A 24,221-nucleotide genomic window follows, 5' to 3' on the forward strand; every position below is an offset into this window, starting at 1 on the left:
TTGCTGCGACCAAACAAAGGGAGAGACAACCAAGAGGAAAATTCACAACTCACCTGTTACAAATTTTGAATGCCTTGGTATTGGTCACACCACACCAGCTTTGTCGCCGATTAACTTTCACTTGCCTGCTTGCTTGCCCTTTAGACGGCCAGCAGTTGGTAATTGGGTTTTAGCCGCTTCCAATCGCTTCACCCCGAACAGGGTCTGACTGAGCCAAGAGCTGGAGACTCAAGCGCAATCGCTATTCCCAGGGCACAAGCACACAAGTTGCTTAACTTGTTAGGACCGACAGACGATGCAGTACGAGGCTCGTGAGACGAGCGCCGTTACACGTTGTTGCTGCGTCCTGCTTCTGGCGGTAGAATTGCCTGCCGTGATGAGATTGGCTGATAGGAGACGATGGCGCTGAATCTTTTTGGCGCAAGAACTTGATGGCGCGATTCCGGTATCTTGAGTAGAATGTGAAAGGGTAGTGCGGATGGGATTTGTAATTATTGAGGAGTCTAGGCGTTCACCGAGGTCCTTGATGGTACAGGCGATCGTTCACTTGCGATATTGTCTGGAATTGATGTTCTCAGGTGAATGCGCGTTCTTGCCGTGCTACCGTTTAGTACGATCCCGTTCTATTTCCAGTAACGGCTCCAGTATTAAACGGAGTGGCTACCGTAACGTATACTGCAAGTCTGGCTTGCTCGACGGCATCAACGCGTATTAACATATGTTTCTTGGGCTCTTCAATATAAGGAAGGCTTTGCGAGTAAATTTTGCAAGTAAAGGCATATTTTCTAATTGAATACCGTGGCTTGATGGTGGTATGTACTCCAATATCATACTTACATAAGGTATCTACACAATCAGATACTGTTTCCTCCCCACAAGAAACCCCGGACTCATGAAGCAGCCTAAGGTAGACTCCACCGTTATCGGCAGGAGTACCGAGGCATGTGCCTACCTCGCCGAACCTTGCCTACACCTCGGAAACCACAAACATTTCCCTTCCATCCTCTATTTCAACGTTTCCGTTAATCTTCCAGCATTGTAAACAGTCGCGTGACACTATCAAACATGAGCGACTCAGATTCCAATCCCGCCATCCCAAGCTGGCAGAAGGCGCAATCCGACGAGACCGATAGCCAAAACACCGAACCGGCCCCGACACCGTCCGCGAGCAGCTCAACGCCAGAAGTTAATGCGTCAGCGGTAGAAACAACAGCAGAAGAAACGTCGCAGCCGGAAAATGCGACAGACGATCCAGAAAGACTCGAGGTTGCGAGACGCTTTCTCGAGAATGACGCTGTGCGACACGCGCCTCATGAGAAGAAGGTCGAGTTCTTGAAGTCCAAAGGCATTGACGAAGCCGAAATACACGCGCTTCTTGGCCAAGACGAATCCACAACAGAGACAGAGGTTTCTATTACTTCTCATATTGCTCCCAAGTACTATGCTGACAATTTCAAGGCGCCAACCTTAGAAACAACCAATTCTTATGCTCCAACACCCACCGAAACTCTCCCGCCAACACCAGCTTCCCATCCGCCCGTCGACCGACCCCCAGTCGTCACATACCCTGAATTCCTTGCGAAGGCACCCCGTCCTCCTCCTCTCGTTACAAAGGAGCGTCTTTTCAACGCCCTCTACGCAGTCACTGGCCTTTCCACCCTCATCTATGGCACAAGTCGTTACGTTATTCGGCCTATGGTTGACAGTCAGGCCGAAGCCCGTACAGATTTCCACGACCTGACCTCGCGAAAACTCGATGCCCTCGTCGCAAAGCTTGAAAAGACCGTCTCCGAGGTTCCTCCCAAGAAACCCATCGCCGCAGTCGAGGAGGAGAGCGATGCTGAAGACCCTACGGAGATGTTTCACAGGGACATGGGCACTCAAACCACATTCCCCATAAGCTCTGTGACAGCGATGACAGACTCCAAGAATAACGAGTCAGCTGCCAAACATAACACCAATCAACTGGCTAGTTTGAACAAGACTCTTTCTGGCCTGAAGGATGAATACCGTTCCCAGAGCGAAGGCATGGATAAGATCAAAACTGCTGTTGACGTGCTACGGGATGACCTCGACACAATGACGTACACTGCGTATCCCGATCACAGTACTGGCTATGACTTGTACGGCCGCTCACGCAAGCCTGAGCCAGATGATGAAATCCGCAAGGTGCGGGATAACATCCGGCGTGTGAAGGGAGTCTTGCTAAGCACGAGAAACTTCCCCGCCTCGGCACGATGATTTATTTCTGAAACCAGGTTCTAAAAACGGCAATTCATATCATCTGTGTTGCTCTCGGGAAAGCTTTCATAATGTACATTTAGTCTTTACAGTACTCCATCGTCATACATAACCATGTCAATATACCCCCTACACATCCATCCATCATGGTATCACGTAGAAATGAACTCCTCCATGCGACATGCCCTAGTTATTTGCCTCCTTGGCCCTCCGCTCTGAGCCCATATCAGGTCGCTCAGGGACTTCGATTGAATGTTTGGAGAAAAAGGCTGGCCACGGCATAACCCTAATATGCTCGAAACCTCGGCCTTCTTGTACCTGCTCATCGTACCAGTCCAGAGTTGGTCTGAAGACAAAATTCATCGTTCTTCCGCGGTATCCCTCACTCCTTTTATTTGCGCAATGCATAAAGAGGTGGTTTTTGCACTTGGTCGGCCGATCCATATTCTTCCCACGAGGAGCATGAAAAACAATCTTCAGGTCCTCATCTGCCGCATCATTTGTATCCGTAGGTTCATCAATGTCCATTGCCTCTAGAGAGGGTGGCCGTGATCTGATGGGCGCATTCCCTGGTCTGACTTCCCTCCATTCCTGAGATATCATTACTGGCGGTACGGCTGGAATAGATGCCTTCAGATTCCTCATAAGATGCTGAAGCTGGTGGATAGTGATATCGACAGGGTCAGTAAGCCCCTGCGGAATCACATCTGGTCCCCCAATCCATACTTTCGCCAGCGGCATTTTGTTGTGGGGCTCTTCAGCAAGCCGTATCATTTCGCGTTGTGCTTCAATAAGTTCCCCATCGTAAACGTATGAATCAGTGTCCGGCATTTTCATGACAGTGTCCCATATTATCAACTCCATTGCACGCCATGGCTTCTTGAATACCTCAATAGGTCTGTATACAGCAATCCACGGCCGTTGGTTCTTGTTTGTGGCTTCTCGATTGTCGCCGTACTTCCAGGATCCTTCAATCGTGTAGCAGAAGGCCACACCAGTATTGATAAAGGTGTGGCCATGAATCCTTTCATTGAAATAGCGAAGGCATCTATCGTATGTTTCGAACTCGGGAAAATCATGTGCCATATCCATATTCCAGTAAGAGACGGGGCAAGTGAAGACTGCCTGGGGGCCCCAGTCCCTGTCCCGAATATTGTTTTCTAGTTGTCCTAGGAAGTGCTTGAACGATACAGCGTCATCGCGAGGGATTAATTGGAGTCTTTTCTGAGGTGTTCTCTCTACAGCTGATTGATTCTGCGCGACAAGGGAGGAGCCGGCAGGGTTAACTTTTCCCCAAACATCGCCTGGGTTACCCAAAGTTGAGGGAGTATATTGGGGGATCCGGATCTGATGAGTGAGTCTCTGAATGCCAGCCTCAGGGCTTGATCCGAGCACGGTGAAATGCCGATACTGGTCCAAATTCAAAACAGACCACCACCCAAACCAGTTGACAAGACTCTGCTCATCGTTGCCATCAATCGAATCAGGCGCGAACACCAGAGCCGGTTGGTCATCGTCCGAAGGTCCTGTTATGTCTCTGACATGTTGCGAGCACTTAAAAAGAGCATCGATTTCTATCTCGGCTGTCGCTTTGTCCTCTTCACGTACTCGGTTACTTTCTAAATGCGTCTCCCAGCCTTCCTTGACCCCAACAGCTACCTCGTGAACCCAATTCTCAAACTCGGCACATACGATGAGCGTAAAAGCGCCGCGATGTTGCAGCCAATATTTGTAAGCCCACTTGAAGAAAGCCCAGGCCTGCTGAGGCTGTGAGATAACAAAACTGGGAGTAACTAATACAGCTTTCTTCTGTCCGCAGATAGTTTGCAGAGTGACATCCCCGATCCGGGATGGTTGGCCAAGAGAGGGATAAAAGGGTGAAGGTTGCAGAGATATAGAAAAGAGGCGGAAATTGAAGTTTGGCACGTTGTGAAGGAGAGTCCAGACTGAAGGAAACAGTCGCGTGGCCCATATTGCTTCTTCATGCACGATGACCACGCCTTGGTCTAGCTTCCTGAAGCTAGACCAGTGTCCAGTCGTGAGGCTAGAAAGCAACCTACACTGAGGGTTGCAACTTCGTAGCCACCCGCTCAGAAAGTGAGCTTCTTCCACAGCATTCGTTGGAAATACCAGGAAGAAGTTGTGGTTGCTATAATCCATGAGGGCCTTTTCTGGTAGTAATTGCTCATACTGGAATCCCAAAAGCCGGTTGAAAACTGTCGGTATCATTTGTGGCAGGACATCGCCACCGCCAACGCCCTCCGGAAGTACAATCGGCGCAAGCGAGCGCGTTGTCAGATGAGGAGAAGGCCGAAACAAGTAAAAATGTAGTAATACAGACTCTTTAGACGATGCATATAGGAAGATGCACAGTTCTTGGTGATGTAGGAGAACCCCCACAGATCTTACACAGAGCCAATTCGCAACTGTAGCCAAGCTATCTAGGTCGCCATTGCTTGTCACTGAGCCGGTGCCCAGCTTGGCAGCAGCCAGGGCAGTCTCTTGAGACCAGAAGTCCCGCGTCATACAAGAGTGTGTAAAAATTAGGATGGGGTGCTGTTCAAAGATACCCGACCAAGGCTGCCCATTCTGATCCTCGTCTCTTTCAAAAATAACTGAGAATGTTTCCCGACTTCCTGGGCCAAACTGCACCTCCGTGGTGATGGATTTTTTAGAAGAGCTCGATTCATCATTCATAACAGGGGCTCTACCAACCCAACATTCTTGGTTGTCTGAAGCCTTTGTCTGGAAGGTCGACTCGGATTGTGGCCCAGTGTTTGTCTCGGCTTCACGAGGGTCATCTTCTATTTTAATTGATGTCGTCCCTCGAATGAGAGAATCCTCGCGTAAGAAGAGACTTTCCTCTCGCTCTCCACGGGCGGGTATCGTTGCCTCTTCAACGGTGCCCCAACTAATTGACTTCTTGGGCTTTGGCTTTGGGGCCTCAGGAATAATTTCAGCAGAGTTCTTATTTTGTCGGATGGGTTTGACTGTTTCATTCGGAATTTCGGGACGCAACGGTAAAGCAGTCAGACCGTCGGCAGATCGCTCTGCTGGGTTCAGAGAGATGAGATGTGTCGGTAGTCTTGCAGGTGCAGCGCTTTCTCTGTCGCGACCTGCTTTTTGTATGATCCTCACATATCGTGGCTTCAAAAGCTTCGACTGTTTGGTGGAATCTTTAGCAGCTTCGGCGAGAGTTGTGCGCTGCTTTCTCACTGTGCCCCCTGAAAATACGTTTCCTGTGAAGGCTTGCGCAGGCCGGGTCTTGCGAGCCTTTGTCGGCTGCCCCTTGCGTAGGTGACTATCGGTCCGCTTTATCGGTCCACGAACGCCGAACTTTGATGACAAGAGATTGCTCGAAGCCACTGGCTTTTGTGGTGGTCTCTTGTTATCAGCAAGGACTTTGCTTGGTTGCCGTCGCAGTGGTGGCTTCTGACTGGTTGAGGATGCGGATGAGATTGAAGTTGTAGTCGCAGCTGAGTTCATTGGCGGTCGTGGAGGCTGATGGACAGACACTATGCTGTTTCGATGACTACTTTTTGGCGAACTATCTTCACTTAAGCTTGCGGAAGCTCTTTGTGTTTTGTCGAAATGCTGCGACAGCTGTCCGACCTCAACATCCATATCAATGTCTGTGACTACAGACGGAATAGAGACGACAGAACCGCTGGGTTCTTCACCATCTGGAAATCGATCGGCCCATTTAAGATGATCTTCCATCTCTACGAACGAGGTTTCCTCTTCGCCTCTCAGCCTTCTGCGCCGATTTCTTTCTTGGTGGCGGTCGAGCTTGGCAGCATATTTGGACTTGACGGCATTCTTCCAATCTCGAATGTTCTTGAACATGTCAGAATCATCCCGCGGTTTTGTTTTCTCCCAACCTTCCAGGAGGGCATTGCTCAAGTTTTCTGCAGGCTCCCAGGTTGCCTCGCACAAATCAAAGTTCTCCCATTCGATGAGATATCGTGGCAGGCCATCGATAGGCCATTCGGCCAATATTTCATTCACGGTCCATTCTTCATCAGAGTCGTGTTCGCTAACGATGGTGGAGACTATTGATTCACTATCAGAGTCATCCATTTGGGCGTCTTTTGGCGTATGTTCTTCATGTGTATCATAAGGTTCAACCGCCAACAGCCGCTGATACTTTCCCACTCTTAAAAGAAATGAAGTCAGTCGTGGTTTTGCAATGAACAAGGTGGAGTAGTCAAACTCACTGAGGTATACGGTTGAGTTTGTTTCGTATTGAATAGAGTTGATTTGAGATTTTGTGAGTTTGTTTTTTATTGACACCTCAGCGCGATGAATGAACTCCCAAATTTGGACGACAAGGTCTGATTTCGGTGAAGTGAGGGAGTGATTATAGAAATGAAATGAGATGACGGGCCGGTCTTGATCTCTTCTTTTCTCCTTTCTCTAACATTAAGCTAGAGCTTCACTCAGGCTGGGCGCGTGTGGGACCGGCTTGGCCTGGGCTGTTTGGAAGGTGCCTGCCAGGTCGCGAGATCACGTAAGCGGCTTAGTTCATCGACGCCTGTTTATCCCTTATCCAAGGCACTGAGGTGCGAGTATAAAACCCAAATGCAATCCTCATTGATTTACGAATTGGAGATCAAATCATCTGCATGTGCAAGTGCTTTATCATAGACTCGTATCATCGATGGATGTGTCAGCTCTAAACCCTTGGTCTCTCCTTTTCATTTGCACTGTCCCTTGCTTGTCCAGAAAGCCTAACCTAGACCCCGACTTCATCGAGGCCATCCACCTGTTTGTTTGGCGTTAAACGTCTAATGACGACTCGAATCTTGTTGGAAGCATTCATAAGGCATATTGATTAAATTCTCGGCATCTTTATTGCAAGGAGTAAGGTTCGGTTTTAGATTGTCACAGTTGTTGTTAAGATCGTTCCTCATGAACTCCACCCATAATAAACTAGTATGGCAAGCAGCTAGGTCGGCATGTTCCTAACATCCATCACTTCATGACTTCAAAACCAAGAAGAGCGGCGAAAATCCAGAGGTGCCTTGGCTCCTCAGTAAAATCATCATGATTATAAAGCGTTCTGATGACATGCTCTAGTGGATCTAAGCGACTGTGACTCTATGGACTTACCGACAGAAGAAAGAGGGAAAGGATCAGGTTACAAGAATGTGCATTAAGACTACAACATTGTGATATGCGACCAGGTTTGTAAGGAGTATCGGGTTAAAAAAAAAGGTCCTGCATATCTGAAAGCGGTCAGTGATTAATTCGTAGGTTGCAATGGGAGCGAGCGACATTGATGCGGTTAGTCCTATCCCAGGCAACGCAAAAACCCAGCTATACGGATATGTGCTATGAAGAGATATAGATGATGCAGCCATCCTTCTACTACATCATGCGGTTACTAGTCCTGGCCTATCACATCAGAATGTGTCCGGATTCGGTAGCTGACAATTACATCTACGACTTGAAGCTTTCTTTGTTGTTGCCTATTCCATCCATTAGTATTAAGTTGACAAATTACACACTAAGGCACATAAGTTAGCTCTGACCAACAATCGACTCAAGAACAGCCATTTTTGGGGACAGGTTGCATTCCCTTGATTTTTATACTGGAACCTAGCAGTAATGCGAACAGCACTACTTTCGCTGCCTGGCCACAGTGGCAGAGTGGGTGTTTTCTTTGTGCGACCGCTAGGTGACTACCTCCACTAACAAAGAGGCGTCTAATCCTAGGCTCCTCCCCCCTACCTGAAAGCATAGGTAGCTCCAGTTAGAATTTAGCCCAGCCAGCCCAGTCTTTACCCCTCGGCACGGGGACTGGACGTCGAGGTACAAACAACCGCCTATCGCCAGAGCCGCGCATTCTCTCCCTCTCCACATCCCACACCTCAACGACGTCGACTTGTCTTTCTCGCAGCGCCAGCGCACTCGCCTTCAACCTCATCCTCATCTTCGATACACCAACTTGGCTCCTCTCAGTAATATACCTGAAGAAACACCACCGTAGTCATGGCCAACGACGAGTATGATGTACGTCTCGTCCCCCTCCCTACCCTCCTTAGTCTTTCATGTCCCGCCAGTTGCTGACCTGTGGGCCCCCTTTGCAGTTCCTCTTCAAAGGTGCCGTCATTACCATCTCTCAAAGGCCACGCCTGGCCCGACGTTTGCGATCGCCCCTTACTGACATTGTGAACCTGCAGTCGTCCTGATCGGAGACTCTGGAGTCGGAAAGTCCAACCTTCTCAGTCGATTCACCCGCAATGAGTTCAACCTAGACTCAAAGTCGACCATCGGTGTCGAGTTCGCCACCAGATCCATCCAGGTCGACTCAAAGACAATCAAGGCCCAGATTTGGGATACCGCTGGCCAAGAGCGATACCGCGCCATCACTTCCGCCTACTACCGAGGCGCTGTTGGCGCTCTCCTCGTTTACGACATCAGCAAGCACCAGACCTACGAGAACGTCACACGATGGCTCAAGGAGTTGCGGGACCATGCCGACGCCAACATTGTCATTATGCTGGTTGGAAACAAGAGCGATTTGCGACACCTGAGAGCTGTTCCCACCGAGGAGGCCAAGTCTTTTGCTAGTACGAAAATCCTACCAAACTTGACACAGGAGGGTCCCTCTTATTGACACTTTTGCAGGCGAGAACCACCTGTCGTTTATTGAGACCTCTGCCCTCGATGCCAGCAACGTCGAACTTGCATTCCAGAACATTCTGACTGGTTCGTTATCCATCCAATCCTTCAACCTCTGTAGCTTGAACTGACGATATGGCCAGAAATTTATCGCATTGTTTCAAGCAAGGCCCTCGACAGCGGTGACAGCGCCCAGGCCACCATAGGCGCAGGCACCAATATCTCCCTCAGCAAGCCTGCCGACGACGATGCTGCCAAGGGCGGAAAGTGCTGTTAAATTCCTCGCAGAGCCGTTTGCAGACGGATATAGGGCTTTGGGGGTTTGGGATACCTGGCGTCTCGTTTGTCCCCGAAAATGCTCCTCGCTAAAGGAGAGTGGAGGAGGCGAGGAATCGTGATACGTCTTTTTTTGATATCAGAAGGCGCGGTTACTTCGGCTTTCCTTTGTTCTTATTTTTTGTCATGATGGTTGTCTTGGGGTTGATGCGTCCAACGATCGCTGCGACACGGTCATCTTAACGTAGCTGAATGAATTCTTTATAATGTTCGCCCTCTAATGAGCTGTACCTCTGTACCTCTATACCTTCTGCACCACCTCGCTTGTACCGCATTCGAGTTAAACGCCACAATCTGTGTACGCCTCCACGTCATGCTGATCAGATCCGACCGGACGTAAACAGGTACTGGCCCTGTGGGTGAATTGGTATCGAATTGATTTAGTAGCTAGTGCACAGCTCGTTCTCAGGGTCTTCAGTTAGCGGGGCAATTCTCATTCATCACATGCAGTCCTTAATTAGGTACCACTGGATATTTATCTGACTCTGATGAAGTAGTGGACGGGCTATCAATCTACTACTAGGCACGATCCGATCTACTCTACTTATCCTCATCTCACGCAATGCATTCCTAAGGTTTAGATCAAAGCTTTCTGAGTGGCTCTGCTTCAGAAAACATGTGCTAGTGCATGTCCCCTGGACTGTAGAGGACCCCCTGGCACGGCTTGTCTTGACTGCTAGAGCGGTGTCGCGGCCCCACCATGATACCTCCAGCACCCCCACTCTCTTATCACGACCTTTCAATTCTTATCGAGACTCAGCCGACCAAATTTTTTTGGAAAATTGTCCGCCGCGTCGCAAAGCCTGGTCCGGTAAAATCATCACCAAGTTAACACAGCTTTTTCGATAACCGATCTCAATCGCAACGTCGGGATTCAATCAAAATGGCTGCTGTCTACAAGTCTATCTCTAAGTCCAGCACTACAAAGGCAGAGGCTCCTAGCAATGGCGTCAAGAAGAACAAGCAGAGGGTTCTGATCCTCTCTTCTAGAGGCGTCACTTACCGGTAGGTAATCCAACGACTCGGATGCAGGGCGCATTCCACTAACATTGCTACTCCTCTCAAGACATCGCCATCTTCTAAACGACATTGCGGCGATGCTCCCCCACAGCCGAAAAGATGCAAAATTCGACTCCAAGACAAAGCTGTACGAACTGAACGAGCTGGCTGAGCTTTACAACTGCAACAACGTGCTCTTCTTCGAGGCAAGAAAGGGCAAGGATCTATATGTTTGGCTCAGCAAAGTCCCTAACGGACCTACCATCAAGTTCCACCTCCAGAACTGTAAGAGTTGACACCAGACGATGCTTTTATCCCAGGCTAACACCGATCAGTGCACACTATGGAGGAACTTCACTTCACCGGCAACTGTCTCAAGGGATCGCGGCCCGTTCTCTCCTTCGACGGCGCTTTCGACAAGCAGCCTCACCTCCGAGTGATCAAGGAGCTCTTCCTCCACACCTTCGGTGTTCCCCAGGGCGCCAGAAAATCCAAGCCTTTTATCGACCACGTTATGGGATTTAGCTTTGTCGATGGCAAGATCTGGGTTCGCAACTATCAAATCAACGAGGTCGAGGCGACAGCCAAGGAGAGTGAGGAGGAGGAAGAGACAACCAAGTCTCAATCTGGCAAGCCTGATACCGATATCAACCTGGTCGAGATCGGTCCCCGATTCGTCTTGACACCGATCGTGATCCAGGAGGGCTCTTTCGGTGGACCCATTATCTATGAAAACAAGGAATTTGTGTCACCAAACCAGGTCCGAGCCGATATTCGAAGGACAAAGGCCTCGCGACACAACGCCCGCGCAGAGAAAGAGGTGGAGAGACGGGTCAGGAAGGGCGACCTCGGACTGCGATCTGTTGGCGGCCAGCGACCGGCCAAGGATGAGCTGGATACCAAGATGTTGTTCGCCTAAACTTTTTGATACCTTACCTGCCGATATAACTAAGTACTTACTGGCTTGATCCATTGGGTCTGAACACCGGGACGGGGTGTTGGAGTTTTAGGTCATACTGCGTTTTTATTTGCCAAAAGAGAGAATATTATACTTTAGTTATCGCTAACGACGCCGTTCGTCTTATTTTGTCCTCCCTGACTGTATCCCCCCGGTCACTCACTAGGTAATAGAGTAATCAAAAGTACTAAGGCTCATTTCAGGGTTTTCAGGTCCTGAAGGCTATCGCATCATCACTTAGCCCGCCCGGATAAAACTCGGTAGATTGTTATCAGTGCGCAACCCAAGTCTCGACTTTGTCATGACCTATATCAGTCGTCCCCCTTTCCTTCTTCATCCTCATCCTCACTGTATATTCAATCAGTGCATATTGCAGACGCGCATTGCACTTGAATACAGCCATGAGAATCACAGTTACCCAAAAACCGATGCCTGTGTGCATCTCTACTTCTGTCTCAAGCCCCAGCGCCGGGGTGGCTGAACAATAAGCCCCGTATTATTGACGCTTTAGGTGACTCAACAGTGAGATACCTTGAAGCGACGAGGGCCAGACTGCTCTTATAACAACACTTTTCTCATATCAACTCTCTCCCAGTGAAGACGAGTACAATCCGAGGATAGAGCAACTTGGTTTTCTTGAATCTTGGTTCCTCTACAACGTGTGCCAAAACACCATTACAAGTAAACAAAATGCAAAGTCTATCAGGTCCGTCCTTTTCTTCCCCTTTCCAGGCATAATTTCATGCCTAACTTCCTCATAGCACCCGTCAGATCGGCGACCCTGGTTCTGTAGTGAGATTGTATAATCACGTACGTGGTGTACAGACGAGGACCGTTGTTGTCGTCTTTACCTGCAGATATTTTGTCCATTCCAAAACCCAATTTTTTACAATTCGACCGAACATTTTCCCCATATATCCCCAATCCCTTTATATCAGACGTCCGATCATGGTAAATTCTGTAAACATGGCACTGAAGATGCCAAAAAACCACCGCCTGACTGGGCTTCCAACTGAGATCCTTTTGGACATCTATCAACAACTAGACCTTGATGGTGTTTTCAACCTTTGCGCCACTCACAGGACGCTACATGAACTCTTCGACAAGAGAAAGGCCTCGATCTTACTTCCTGTCCTTGTCAGGGAGTTCAGTCCGTTTGATGAGCTCCTTCAGGTTTATACGGCTTCAGTTGAGGATCTTGATTCCCGCGGTGGACTGTATGCTCCACGCAGAGTCGTGTTTAAACGATTCCTTGGAGACACTGGAATGGTGTTAGCTCCGCGTTCAGAGCATCAGCCTGTTGTGTCAGCGGACGCTGTTGAAGGATTCATCACGCTGAACAAGCCAGGCAAACCTATCATACCCCGCGCTCAACCACTGAAAACCGTTGTTCTGACTGAGAACGATCTGAAGCCACTTCTCGGCTACTGTTCCCTTGTACTGAGATGGCAAGCCAGGTTCCCTCAGATGAGATGGTTCCATGAGCCCGAAAATTGTCGTCTGCTTCGCGAGCATGAGGCTGAGAGGTTCCGCAGAGCCATGTATCGATGGTGGCTTTATGGCTTCTACTTTCACGGAGACTTCCCCCGACCTCGTGTTGGCCTTCCAGAGCCTGGCGTGGATGACATTAGACTAAGTCAACTTCGATTATACTCTACATGCGAGCTGGTAGAGCTGATGGACCTGGTCGAAACCATGAAGGATGTCGTCCTCCACTATCTCTGCCCGCGGCTTGACCCTAGTCAAGACGAATATGTAGGTTTGCACTAAGACCTTCGGGGCTCATTACTGACATGCCATTAGGAGGGCTGCGATTCGTATCTTTATGATGTTGTCGACCGACCTGACTCCTTGGCAAGAGGCTGGCGGGATCAGAGTCGTTGGGGCCGTATTGTAAAGACTTACTGCAAACTTGGCCCTAAAGATCTTATGCATCTATTTGAGAACATCTATAGCTACCCTCGAAAACGCCTTATTACGGAAGCCCGGTCTCTTCAACCAAATCTCACTTTCGACCAAGAATCTATCTCGGTGTCAACACAATGTGTCCTGGATGAGCGTCAGTGGTCCTTGAACATGCCTACTTTGCCTCTGGATGGCCTAGGAGGTGTGATTGACTGGGATGATGAGCGCGACGCTGAACGCGTCAAGTTCGGAAGTGATGCCAGTCTGGATGGGACATTGCCAGGGGGAGCTCGGATGCTTCGGTCTTCATCTCACTACTCGCCTCGTGGGGATGATGGATCTTATCTGGAGGATGTCCAGCGACAGACAAGGATGGAGGGTAGGTATATGGTTTCGTTCGCTTAGGCCTGAGTGCCGTCGATAGACATGTTATCGTTTGTCTAGTTAATCATGAAGTTTATGGATTGTGGCAGTATTTGTTGGGGTACTGCACGTGGATCGTCAGATGCGATCGGAATTAAGTCCAAGGCTTCTCATTTATTAGAAATGGATTTCCTACTTGAGTAATACCCGTAGTGTCTCCTGAATCGCCCAGATGTTACGTTCTCACCAGTGCATTAACCAGTCGACCGTGAATTACTGCCGTAGATTAGGTACTCTTTGTAGCAGCTAGGATAGTCAGGAGAGATACTTCTTCAAAATCGCAGTCCAACCCAATGATTCATGATCAGCAAATACCTAGGTAAGGAACAATGCCCTTTCTACCTAAGGCACCTGAGGTATGGATTGAAGAAAGAAATTATCAACTGTTTGCGGCCAAGCAGTAGCCCCCACTAACTTAGAAAGTTAGGTGCCTTATCGATGGAGGGCGGCCGCGGGTCACTCAGTGGCCAGTAGCGCCTGGAACCATAGGGGATCCCGCGCGCCAAAATCAACCTCCACAGCTGAGCCTCACTTCTTCCACTCTCATACATCTAATCTCAGAGCTAATATCAACCACCGCGATTAAACCCGATCGCGCATCTCAACCCACCACTTAGCATTGGATTTACTCATATCTCAGTTCTCCAGAACCTTCTTATAAGAGGCTAGCGTATGCACTCACGTCTTTATAACCTCTCCTCGCTGTTGCGATCGCGCCATACTTAGCAGGGGTAAGTTGATTGTTTTGTTCGGGCTGGCATCATCATCTTTCACATCCTTTTATGTGCTTTGATGCACTCAACTCTGCAGACCTAGGCATAATGCTCTTGTATGTGCCTGAGTGCCAAGTAAACCAAGGAGCTTATGCGCTTGTGAAAACAATGGCCAGCCGTGTATCATTTTGGCTCATGTAATTCACTTCGCTAACACGCAACTTATCTTTGTTCTCGAGCACCTCCTTTGTTTTCCCGGACAATAATGGTCAACGACTTTTTGTAAACTCGGTCATAAACTTTCTAACTTGCGTATAGATCCATCTGCTGGTGTTTATTTACTTCAGCAATCCACAGGCTTTGGCTCTCTCGAGTATATTCGCAACTCCTGGGGGTCGTCAGACCTTCAGTGAGGATATTGGAGATTGCCTGCCATGGAGACAAGTATCACAGATGCTGTTGATCATCCAATGAAGGATGCAGAAGCGCCTAATGGGTTCAACCGTATTAGCAACACCAGTATTGACGACGATGATACGGCATCCGAGGATCCATGCGAGGAGGATGAAGATCCACCACCTCAAGACATAACCTTCGACCAGATGCGTCGTAGAGGTTTGTTGCCAACAGGCTGTTGTTATGATGACCGGATGAAGTTGCATATGAATGCGGACTTTTCACCGAACGCACATCATCCTGAAGATCCCCGTCGCATCCACGAGATATTCAAGGCGTTCAAGAAGGTTGGCCTCGTCTATACAGGTCCCGAGGCAGAGTTGCCAAGAATTATGCGGGAGTGTCCCACACGTTATATGTGGCGCATACCTGCTCGTGCTGCCACCCGAGAGGAGATTTGCCTCGCCCATCATCCTGATCACTTTAGCTGGGTAGAAAACCTTGACAAGATAAGTTCGGCCGAGCTTCGAGAACTGACTAGGCAATATGATCAAGGGCGGGAATCTCTCTATGTTGGTAGTATGTCTTATCAGGCCGCCCTACTTTCAGCAGGGGGAGCCATCGAAACCTGCAAGAACGTCGTGACTGGTCAAGTCAAGAACGCATTCGCCGTGATCAGGCCACCAGGCCATCACGCAGAGTTTGATGCGCCAATGGGTTTTTGTTTCTTCAACAACGTCCCAGTAGCAGTCAGGGTCTGCCAGCAGGACTATCCAGACATTTGCCGAAAGGTTCTGATCCTGGATTGGGATGTTCACCACGGTAACGGTGTCCAAAACATTTTCTATCAGGACCCAAACGTCTTGTATATCTCTCTCCACGTCTACCAGAACGGTCTCTTCTATCCCGGTAAACCCCCCAATGATATGACACCGGATGGTGGAATCGACAAATGCGGAACAGATGCTGGCCTGGGTAAAAACATCAATATCGGCTGGCACGACCAAGGCATGGGTGACGGGGAATACATGGCGGCATTCCAGAAGATTGTGATGCCCATCGCCAAAGAGTTCAACCCGGACCTCGTGGTTATCTCTGCGGGATTTGATGCTGCTGATGGTGATGAGCTTGGGGGTTGCTTCGTTTCTCCCAGCTGCTACGCTCATATGACACACATGTTGATGTCCTTGGCTGACGGAAAGGTTGCAGTGTGTCTAGAGGGAGGGTACAATCTTAAGGCTATCTCAGTGTCTGCAGTGGCCGTTGCGAAGACACTCATGGGCGAACCACCACCAAAGATGGAAATTCCTAAGATCAATAAGGAGGCCGCACGCATACTTGCCAAGGTTCAAGCTCATCAGGCCCCATATTGGGAGTGTATGAGGGCAGGCATCGTTCGTATTCCTACCGACATCCAGCCAGCGATATCCAGCCGTCTACATGACGTGATCAGAAACGCCCAGAGGCAGGTTCTGCAAACAAAGCATAACATGATACCTCTTTACATCCAGCGCGAGCATCTATACAAGTCATACGAGAACCAGGTCCTAGTGACACCAGGCCTTCACAAAGAAAAGAAGGTTCTCATTATTATTCACGATCCGTAAGTCAATTGCATGAGGAGAGGGTTAGGACCAGGGTCTTGACTACTGACATCATCTTTTAGCCCCGAGCTTCTCGCTCAGCCAGATGTTATAGACAGATCTGTCGACCCTCATAATGCCTGGGTGGTGAGTAGACATTAGTAGTAATACGCGATGCAAGAACTGATAAGAATAGGTCGATGGTGTAACAGACTACATTGACTGGGCAGTTGATCAAAAGTTCGGTGTCATGGACGTTAATATCCCAGCCTATGTCACCCACGACGAGGTCTGTGATTACATTCATTAGTAGTGGTTTATCTCTAACCCTTGGTATAGGAATCCGACTCTTATGTACCTGGTTTCAAAGAGAAGGCTCTCACAGAACAGATCCAGACGTTGGTATGTTACCTGTGGGACAATTACTTGCAACTTTACGATGCCGATCACATTTTCGTCATGGGCGTTGGCAATGCATATCTTGGAGTCAAAGTCCTTCTCATTAACCGAGGTAAGTCGACTCGTTGACATAAGCCTCTATCTCAAATAATTTCTAAAACGAAATAGATTGCAAGTCAAGAATCTCTGGGGTGGTAAACTTTGCCAATGGAACGCTCAGGCCAGTCAAGTCAGAGTTTGATTCAGATCTATCGTCGTGGTATAAAGAGAACTCACGAGTCTATATTGCAGGCGATCATGCATGCTGGGCTGATCCTGATCTGACTCGGAAAGTCAACAAACGACGCTTCGGGACAGTCGTCCGTAGTCCCATGTTTGGTCTGAACAAGATGATGGCGCATCATGCCAAGGAGGCACGGGAGTGGATTCTTGAGAGGGTCGAAGAAGTAGCAGATGCTGATATGACTGAAGATGAAAAGTCATAAACGCGGTCTCGGAAATGATGTTATTTACAAGTTAGGAGAAGCTGGGTGTTCCCCTTGTATAGTGGGAATGTTCTTGCTCTTGCAGGTCTTGGTGAGTAGCGCAACTGGAGATAGAGTCTGTTTTCTTTATGTGTGTTAGTATATACCTCTAGGCAGCGTTTTTGTACCGGTATCATATTTATCACCATGGAAGTCATAATAACTGTCGCACGAGTATGACATGTCATGTTCCTGGTCTTGAAGCAATACAATGTGTACAGTATGTGTATGTCTCCAATGAGACTGTGCTTATCTGCTATCGGGTTAGTCACGGAAGTCGGGATGTCGAATCTCCGACCTCCCTGCTTTGGTCCTCCATTTTTGGAGGCTCCATTGACCCAACTTGCGACTCGCACGCGTGCTTGCGCTTTCATAAAGCCAAATCACAACGCATCGACAGAAGCACTTGCCGTGCATCATATCTATCCTGAGTAAGGCAAGAATGGATCGCGACCGAGGTCGAAGGTGAGTTATAAACCGTTTGCTTCTCTGTATTGCATCTTGCGTTCTTCTTCTTCATCACCATCATCGTTACATCTTCCATCGTTTTGCGACACCATTTCGGCATCTCCAGCACCACCCGCGGACACCCTCGAAACACGCTACACGATGACCTACCACTTTGAGCAATGCGACTTGTTCGACCCACGTCTCGTGCTGTGGCCCCGGACCGAAACTCGAGAGAATATCGATCAACTGAACGATCGTTCGATGGCTGGTGATATCGTGAGGGGGGAAGACGGCAGCGACTTTCACGAAATCATCAAAGATGCCTCCGAGTTCGAGCAGGCGCCTGGCGAGCTTGTGCAGAGGAATGTCGAACGACATTGGAACATTCGCTCTATTTGGTTGGTCACCTGCGGATGGCCAAGCCATCGGTATCAACCAGGCCATGAACCAATAGCGATTCAGATGATTGTCCATCTATTCTCCTATTCAGTATATCACTTCGGTCGCTCTGTCGTTCGGGTTACCACGAGGGACCAAAACATGCATGTTCATGGGAACGAGTCGTGCTTTTGGTTCGACCCATTCCGACCCATATCCTAGGAGATGATGCTAGGTTTCCACCCATTTTGCCAGCATTACGTCCCACTCCACAGGCTCGTCAGAGCGAGGATGGAGAGCATTGCTGCAACCACAGGGAATTATGCTTGGGAGCGTGTCAAACAACGCTGGCCGGTTTATAAAGGGATTCTAGACCGGCGTGTCAACACTCAACCGTGGTTTCGCATAACCAAGATGTTACCAGGATTAGAGACTGTACGCCTGCCTTCCTACTCGCCTTAACCATGGCACGATATTTAGCCTGCCCTCTGCCAGAAATTGGCAAGGACCTTAACGATGCAGCATGCCACAGGACTCGAATTATTCTACGCTTATTCATCTGCGTCTTGTTTTTGTTTTCTTTCTTTCTTTCCTTGTTCTCATAGCGTTCTCTATTCCACAATCTCAGAGTCTTTTAAACTTCAAAGCGCAATTACTAACATGAAAAAAAAAAAAAAAAGGTTTGATGATGGGGAAGTCGTTAGATACGGCGCTGGAGAGTCATGGAGGCCCACTCCTCGAGACCGGTCGCCTAGGCGGGTTAGAAGTCCGGTTAGAGAGCGAGCAAGGAGCCCGCGACCTAGAAGTCCACGTCCCCGAAGTCCAATTCCTTCTGGATCCGATAGCTATGTGCCGGGCAGATACCCACCACGTCGTAGGTCGAGAAGTGGAGGAGACCGATACCGGCGAGAGCGATCAAGAGAACGAGAGAGTCCGCGCCGGCGGGAGCGTAGTAGGTCTATGCGGCGGCCGTCTCCCCGACGTAGCTTGTCCCGGAGAGTTTCTCCTCCGCGTGGAGCGGATAGATATGAAAGGCCCCGGTCTCCTGCCCCTGGCAGAGATTGGGAACGCGATCGTGAGAGGGTCAGAGATCGAGAATGGGACCGTGACAGAGTACGCGATAGGGGACGTGACTTCGAGCGGCGTGACGAAAGGTGAATTCACTTGCCCCATGTTGATAGCGTGGGACTAACTGACAAAAGGCGGCGATCTAGGTCTCCATTTGGTGTGATTCGCCGCGACAGAACTCCTCCTGTGCGGTCTCCCGTGACAGGTCCTCGTGGTGGCTCATATAGACCACGTTCACGTTCCATGAGTCGAAGGGGAAATGACCGGTGGCAGTCATACAGGCGTGTCAGCCCCCCGAGAGAATCTGGAATCTCATCTGCGATCACTTCTCAGTCAGCTTCTGGAAGATCGTCACCGCGACCGAGTTCCGTGAGAGCTCGTTCACCACTTCAATCTCGAGAAGAGTCTCCTCATCATCATGCTATGTCTGGTGCGGCACCACCAAGGGAGGCACCAAGACCTGGACCTTATGATACAAACACATCAGCCCCCGCTCGATCACCGCCACGAGGCCCTGCAGCGCTGAGAGCACCTCCAACCGGCCCTGCAGCAAACAGAAATCCCGCAGCGCCAGTATCTTCACCAGCCCTGCCTCCTCCCGCTCGGACTCAGACACCTACGGCTCCTCCTCTACGTTCAGGTACCACGAGCCCAACAGTCCCCCCAGCTGGCCCGCGAGGTTATGTGCCTCCAGCTAGAGGTGGTTTTGCCCCCCGAGGAGGCAGAGGTGGTTGGAATCAAGCACCAGCAAGACACATTTCAGGACCTTCACCGACTCCTCCAACTCCCAGTGGACCTTCAGCTATTCCCACTGGCCCACGCGCGACTCCGTCAAATACATCGTCAGCCTCAACAACGACGCAATCTCGACCGTTCAATCCTCCGACTGGACCATCGGCTCAACATGCTGGTGGCGCACGGCAGACTTTGGCGCAATCCATGCTTGCGACGCTGCCCCCCATCATCCCTGGCGGCAAGTTGGATCCTTCCATGACGCCTCTCGCTCTTGGCGTAACTCGAGAACTTGAGCCACATTATCGCAAGTTGAAGGACGAGGAGGAAAAGTTGCGAGATGAACTGCATGCGAAGCAAGAGCGGCTACGAAAAAGCCTTTACACGTGGAATAGACTCGAACGTGACTCGCGAGCGTGGGAGATGCGGAGTGACCTGAGCGAGAAGAGCATGAAGAGCCTTGCTGGTGAAGGCATGGGTGGTGCTGCATTTTAAAAATATGTGCCACAAGATGTTAGGAACTTGGCGCTAAAGGATCATCGTTTATGCTTGTATGATTGTTGAATATGCGGGACTAGGTTCCTGTAAGCGTTGCTTCCATTTGCTTCTGGTCATGAGAAATCTCAAGACTTTGGAGATTTCATGTTTACATTGGGTCGAGACGTCCTGCTTGTACAACAGTTGTATGAAGAGATAATAATTATGATGAGCCCGTTGTATGTGAATTCGGCCTAGCTATTGCCTTTGGAATGTGAACTGTACCAGCGCGTATAATCAGCCTTGTAAGGTGCCTCTTTGTTAGTTTAGGCCCCATGATAGCCGTGCTCATTTACTGAGGTATCCATCATGCTCACTGACAAGATGCGCCGGTATTTCAAACACATGTAAATGCCAATACCTTAAACAACTCGAACATGAACTAAATTGTAGGTTCTAATTGCCATGCAATTTATCAGGGTGTCGTATACCAAGCATTCATGAGTCTTCTGTACCTTACAGTAAGCCAAACGCACCACCCCACACAGTCTCGATAGTACGAAACAAAGTTGCCCTACAAGCCAACGAGGGAGAATCGACAAGTTTGAATTTTACCAACAGTCCACGCGGTGATGTCGACGTAAAAACTGAGCCGTTGCTTCGTCAGATTCTGATTGAACAAACAATTATACTGCATTCAGGGCCAGACTGCAATTCACGCATCTGAACAAGCTTCCAGTTCCTAGACTCGGTTGCCATATGCTGCAAGATCAAGTAAAAAGGTACACGGCCACATTTCAACAGAATTGCATGAATGATTAGAGGTTACGAACTGCCCTTCAGTTGGCGCCAAGCCGAGGTGCATTCATAATGTGGTCCAAGCCGTTCTCACTATGATTTGCAAGGATTCGTGCGTACCTGAGAGGAGCCAGCGTATTGGTATAGCTGATAGGTGTGATCAAAAGATGTGGCTAGATGGAACATTTGTCACTTCAGTATAAAACCCAAGTTGAACCGCTTCAAGACCGTTCATGCTATATCCTAATACTAATATGATATGAACTCCAGAGAGCCAGCAGATGTTGCATACTAAGTCTGGAATTGGTCAATTTCTCTGATCCCAGGTGATCAGCCATGATACAGAAGTCTTTGCTCAGCTAACGCCAGACAAAGACTGCATCGTCATCCTCTTCATGGTCGCCGTCCCACTCGTCATCCGACTCAGCGCGATCATCATCCACAAAGTCTTCCATGCCGTACTGCAGTTCAGTGGGCTTTTGGTTATCGAATACAATGGATACAGTAGTACACCGTCCTTGAATCATAAGTGGCACAGGCTTCTTTTCACTCTCGGCCTCATCCCCAGTCTGACTGACTGCAGTACCGGACTCGGCTTCTTCGTCTTCTGCATCAGAATCGAACTCATTCTCATCTGTGTCAGGTTCGGCGTAAGTTGGCCGACCAAGCGAATTACGGAGACCTTTGGCGCTGTTTCTTGAATCAGAGTCCGAAACATGTGCCGCTAGACGACTGCTTCGCCGAGATGGACCATCAGACAGCCTTTTCGACTTTTGCTTCTTTTTCTCCGAAATCTGAGTAGATGCTTCCACTTCTTCCTCTTGTGTCTGTCGAAGTGAATACTTTCTTTGCGGTGGTTCGTATGGGCGGAGGAAGACTTTATCCAGCTTCCGCCTCCATTCGTGCCGCATATTAGCGCGGGCCTTCCAGGGTATGTTGAGCATCGTCTTGACCGCAAGATGTCGAAGGTTTGGCAGAGAACCAGCACTATCTATGAGGGAATTGAGAAACATTTCGGCAGTCTCAACACTCCAATATCGTATATGTTCAAAATCAATGACCCGGAGGCTTGACGGCCACTCTGGCTTTTGATGCGGCAATAGCACTTGGTCGTACAAAGGATCAGCGTCATTGTTCGTATAAGACCGAGATTCATGATGGCGGAAATACGAGAGGTTCATGTATAATTCCTCTAAATTGGGACATGCAGCTTCCAAATTGGTTAGGAAGACCATGTCTAGAGATTGGTTGTGTGACAAGTTCAGGCTGCGCAAATGTCGGCCATGCGTGTGTAGGAATGGCATAAACTCATCTGACTTGACCTCCCAACAGTTGATCAGTGAGAGATGAGTGAGGTCCTTTGGCAAAAGTGGAAGAAGCCGATCGTTCATGACAGTTGAAGACTCGAACATAAGATGTTGTAGCGATTTCAACTGCGAAATCGCCTCGGCGAGCGAATCAATGACAGCCCCATCTTCATTGTACAGCGCCAGTTCCTCCTCCTCATTGCCGCCTTTCGGCCCCAGCTTATAGAGCGAAGGGACTTGAAGATTGGTGAGGCTTAGTTTGGTGAGGTGCGCAAATGAAGGCTCTTGATGTATACGGGCAACATCCCTCATGGTCGCCACAGGCCCTCCAAGCAGGCTTCCGCTCCATTCCCAGCTTTTTAACACGGTGTGCGACTCTTTGTCCCCGGCTGGCCTGAAGGCGGCAAATATCTCTTCAGTATATTGCCATCTCACTGTTTGATCCAGTTGCCTGTAAGGCGGCTGATCAGATTGTGTAAAGAGAAAGACTTCTTTCAGGCGAGGAAGCAAATGGAGGATTCTTGGTAATAACGTTTGAGGCAACACATGAATATCTACATAAAGAGTCTCAATCTTGGCACGGTAATTGAAACGAGTCTCAGAAGGTGGGCGATCCAGCAGAGACGCGAACCGTTTGGCCTTTCCAGCAGTGACCAGAGGCGGAGAACGATAAATGGCTGTCAAGGCGGCTTCTGAGAATGCCTTACAAGTTGTGGCAGTGTTTATCAGCCAATTGACGTCGATGTCATCATGACTAGCTGCATAGTAGAAGATATCGGTCCAGGCGGCATAAGGTATCTGCGGGTCTGTCCAGTCTGGAATGACGCCTTGGGGTATTGGCCCGGGTTCTGCGTCAGCAGACACTCGTCGCTTCTTCAAGCTTCCTTTCTTCTGGGACGGCTTTGGTCGTTTCCTCGTTTGGTCCCGCGAGTTCGATCTTCTACCAGTTTGTACGTGTGCGGTCTTTGCTGACCTGGCCTTGCTGGTTCTGCGAGCTCGCGTCTCGAATTGGGCATCTCCATCCTGTTCGCTCTCCGCCAGGGATGGTTCGGAGTCTCCATCTTCGGAAGAAGACTCGTTATAACTTATGGAAGCCTTCTGCGACCGCCTGGGACGTGTTGTTGTTCGGGTAGCATGCGTGGTGATAAATTGCGACAGGTTGCGACGGGAGGATGCAGGAACGCTTTGTCGTTCAGCCGCCCTAGTTCGGACCATGTCGTGATGCCTGGTGCCTAGCGTAACGATCATGTTAGTGGCATCCTATTAATCTCAATGCGTGAGAATAAGAAGGAGAGTTTGGCCAGTCCTGTTGATGGTTATTGCAGCCTGGCGCAAGCTGGGCAGGATGGATTGATCGCACCTTCAAAGGCCGAGTTTGGCGACTTGAAGCTCCCCGTAGTCGATGTCGAGTAATGACGAATTCAAGAGTACCAAGAAAAAATGTGTCAAAGAGCGCCAATACGTAGCGCCGCTATCGATTCGAGTGTATTTGGGCGCGCTGCGTTTTGTTGTCAGGCCATGAAGTGGTGGATCGTATCAAGTCCAAGATTGGGTCTGAGTGTGATGTCGTTGTTAGGGTGTTTGTTTGTTGGAGGGGCAAGGTCGAAGGAACTTGGGGCGCTGGAGGGCACCCCGACGTGAGGGGAAAGAATGAAAGAAAAAGGAAGAGTTAGGTTTATATGGCTTGATACATCAGTAAAATGATATCAACATTGAAAAAACTAGTCAGCCATAATTAGACGTATCTTGAATGACTATATTTGTATCATATCTACATAAAGCATCTCCTATCATTTCTTATAAATGATCTGGTACTGAGCGCGCATTCGTCTTATTCTTTCCCCCCACTCCAGCCTTGCGGTGACGCACCTCGGTGTGGAGCTCCAAGAACGGAGTCGCTCTGCCGT

At 49.3% G+C, this 24,221-nt stretch overlaps 8 protein-coding genes across 8 annotated transcripts; 6 read left to right on the top strand and 2 right to left on the bottom strand.

Annotated features, from left to right (window-relative positions):
* The first annotated feature begins 982 nt into the window (after positions 1–982).
* Positions 983–2,380, top strand: FOBCDRAFT_51903 (peroxisomal membrane anchor protein conserved region-domain-containing protein). The gene is made up of 2 exons (XM_059612232.1): positions 983–1,407; positions 1,459–2,380. Exons 1-2 carry the CDS (start codon positions 1,066–1,068, stop codon positions 2,239–2,241), a joined length of 1,125 nt encoding a protein of 374 aa, XP_059465792.1. The 5' UTR covers positions 983–1,065; the 3' UTR covers positions 2,242–2,380.
* A 47-nt stretch (positions 2,381–2,427) lies between these two features.
* FOBCDRAFT_322837 (uncharacterized protein) lies at positions 2,428–6,649 on the bottom strand (the record flags this gene model as incomplete). Its single annotated transcript, XM_031189870.3, has 2 exons — positions 6,459–6,649; positions 2,428–6,397 (listed from the first exon to the last, which is right to left on the bottom strand). The coding sequence occupies exon 2, from the start codon at positions 6,319–6,321 to the stop codon at positions 2,428–2,430; it is 3,894 nt and encodes a 1,297-aa protein (XP_031033855.2). The 5' UTR covers positions 6,322–6,397; positions 6,459–6,649.
* A 1,398-nt stretch (positions 6,650–8,047) lies between these two features.
* Positions 8,048–9,425, top strand: FOBCDRAFT_231135 (ras family-domain-containing protein). Its single transcript, XM_059609853.1, has 5 exons — positions 8,048–8,256; positions 8,334–8,346; positions 8,427–8,816; positions 8,875–8,955; positions 9,012–9,425. The coding sequence occupies exons 1-5, from the start codon at positions 8,236–8,238 to the stop codon at positions 9,143–9,145; spliced, it is 639 nt and encodes a 212-aa protein (XP_059465793.1). The 5' UTR covers positions 8,048–8,235; the 3' UTR covers positions 9,146–9,425.
* Positions 9,426–9,955: 530 nt separating this feature from the next.
* Positions 9,956–11,270, top strand: FOBCDRAFT_231139 (ribosome biogenesis protein BRX1). The gene is made up of 3 exons (XM_031189874.3): positions 9,956–10,209; positions 10,271–10,488; positions 10,539–11,270. Exons 1-3 carry the CDS (start codon positions 10,088–10,090, stop codon positions 11,120–11,122), a joined length of 924 nt encoding a protein of 307 aa, XP_031033859.2. The 5' UTR covers positions 9,956–10,087; the 3' UTR covers positions 11,123–11,270.
* Positions 11,271–11,844: 574 nt separating this feature from the next.
* Positions 11,845–13,845, top strand: FOBCDRAFT_231143 (uncharacterized protein). Its single transcript, XM_054706832.2, has 2 exons — positions 11,845–12,916; positions 12,965–13,845. The coding sequence occupies exons 1-2, from the start codon at positions 12,110–12,112 to the stop codon at positions 13,469–13,471; spliced, it is 1,314 nt and encodes a 437-aa protein (XP_054562807.2). The 5' UTR covers positions 11,845–12,109; the 3' UTR covers positions 13,472–13,845.
* A 791-nt stretch (positions 13,846–14,636) lies between these two features.
* FOBCDRAFT_144219 (uncharacterized protein) lies at positions 14,637–17,065 on the top strand (the record flags this gene model as incomplete). Its single annotated transcript, XM_031189879.2, has 5 exons — positions 14,637–16,201; positions 16,265–16,328; positions 16,378–16,470; positions 16,521–16,692; positions 16,749–17,065. The coding sequence occupies 5 exons, from the start codon at positions 14,637–14,639 to the stop codon at positions 17,063–17,065; spliced, it is 2,211 nt and encodes a 736-aa protein (XP_031033864.2).
* A 388-nt stretch (positions 17,066–17,453) lies between these two features.
* On the top strand, positions 17,454–20,483 carry FOBCDRAFT_231151 (uncharacterized protein). The gene is made up of 3 exons (XM_059609854.1): positions 17,454–17,569; positions 18,613–19,086; positions 19,135–20,483. The coding sequence occupies exons 1-3, from the start codon at positions 17,547–17,549 to the stop codon at positions 20,225–20,227; spliced, it is 1,590 nt and encodes a 529-aa protein (XP_059465794.1). The 5' UTR covers positions 17,454–17,546; the 3' UTR covers positions 20,228–20,483.
* Positions 20,484–21,179: 696 nt separating this feature from the next.
* FOBCDRAFT_231152 (uncharacterized protein) lies at positions 21,180–23,994 on the bottom strand. The gene has a single exon (XM_054706834.2). It carries the CDS (start codon positions 23,560–23,562, stop codon positions 21,367–21,369), a length of 2,196 nt encoding a protein of 731 aa, XP_054562809.2. The 5' UTR covers positions 23,563–23,994; the 3' UTR covers positions 21,180–21,366.
* Between the last annotated feature and the right edge of the window lie 227 nt (positions 23,995–24,221).

The sequence above is a fragment of the Fusarium oxysporum genome, chromosome IX, assembly GCF_013085055.1.
Source record: "Fusarium oxysporum Fo47 chromosome IX, complete sequence".
NCBI classification, from domain to species: Eukaryota; Fungi; Ascomycota; class Sordariomycetes; order Hypocreales; family Nectriaceae; genus Fusarium; species Fusarium oxysporum.

Coding starts and splice junctions, on each gene's coding strand:
- FOBCDRAFT_51903 (XM_059612232.1), top strand. CDS start 1,066: ATGAGCGACTCAGATTCCAATCCCGCCATCCCAAGCTGGCAGAAGGCG. Junction 1,408..1,458: donor AATCCACAACAGAGACAGAG/GTTTCTATTACT, acceptor GACAATTTCAAG/GCGCCAACCTTAGAAACAAC.
- FOBCDRAFT_231135 (XM_059609853.1), top strand. CDS start 8,236: ATGGCCAACGACGAGTATGAT. Junction 8,817..8,874: donor GGAGGCCAAGTCTTTTGCTA/GTACGAAAATCC, acceptor ACACTTTTGCAG/GCGAGAACCACCTGTCGTTT. Junction 8,956..9,011: donor ATTCCAGAACATTCTGACTG/GTTCGTTATCCA, acceptor CGATATGGCCAG/AAATTTATCGCATTGTTTCA.
- FOBCDRAFT_231139 (XM_031189874.3), top strand. CDS start 10,088: ATGGCTGCTGTCTACAAGTCTATCTCTAAGTCCAGCACTACAAAGGCA. Junction 10,210..10,270: donor TCTAGAGGCGTCACTTACCG/GTAGGTAATCCA, acceptor ACTCCTCTCAAG/ACATCGCCATCTTCTAAACG. Junction 10,489..10,538: donor CAAGTTCCACCTCCAGAACT/GTAAGAGTTGAC, acceptor AACACCGATCAG/TGCACACTATGGAGGAACTT.
- FOBCDRAFT_231143 (XM_054706832.2), top strand. CDS start 12,110: ATGGTAAATTCTGTAAACATGGCACTGAAGATGCCAAAAAACCACCGC. Junction 12,917..12,964: donor ACCCTAGTCAAGACGAATAT/GTAGGTTTGCAC, acceptor ACATGCCATTAG/GAGGGCTGCGATTCGTATCT.
- FOBCDRAFT_231151 (XM_059609854.1), top strand. CDS start 17,547: ATGGATCGCGACCGAGGTCGAAG. Junction 17,570..18,612: donor GATCGCGACCGAGGTCGAAG/GTGAGTTATAAA, acceptor AAAAAAAAAAAG/GTTTGATGATGGGGAAGTCG. Junction 19,087..19,134: donor TTCGAGCGGCGTGACGAAAG/GTGAATTCACTT, acceptor AACTGACAAAAG/GCGGCGATCTAGGTCTCCAT.
- FOBCDRAFT_231152 (XM_054706834.2), bottom strand. CDS start 23,562: ATGATCGTTACGCTAGGCACCAGGCATCACGACATGGTCCGAACTAGG.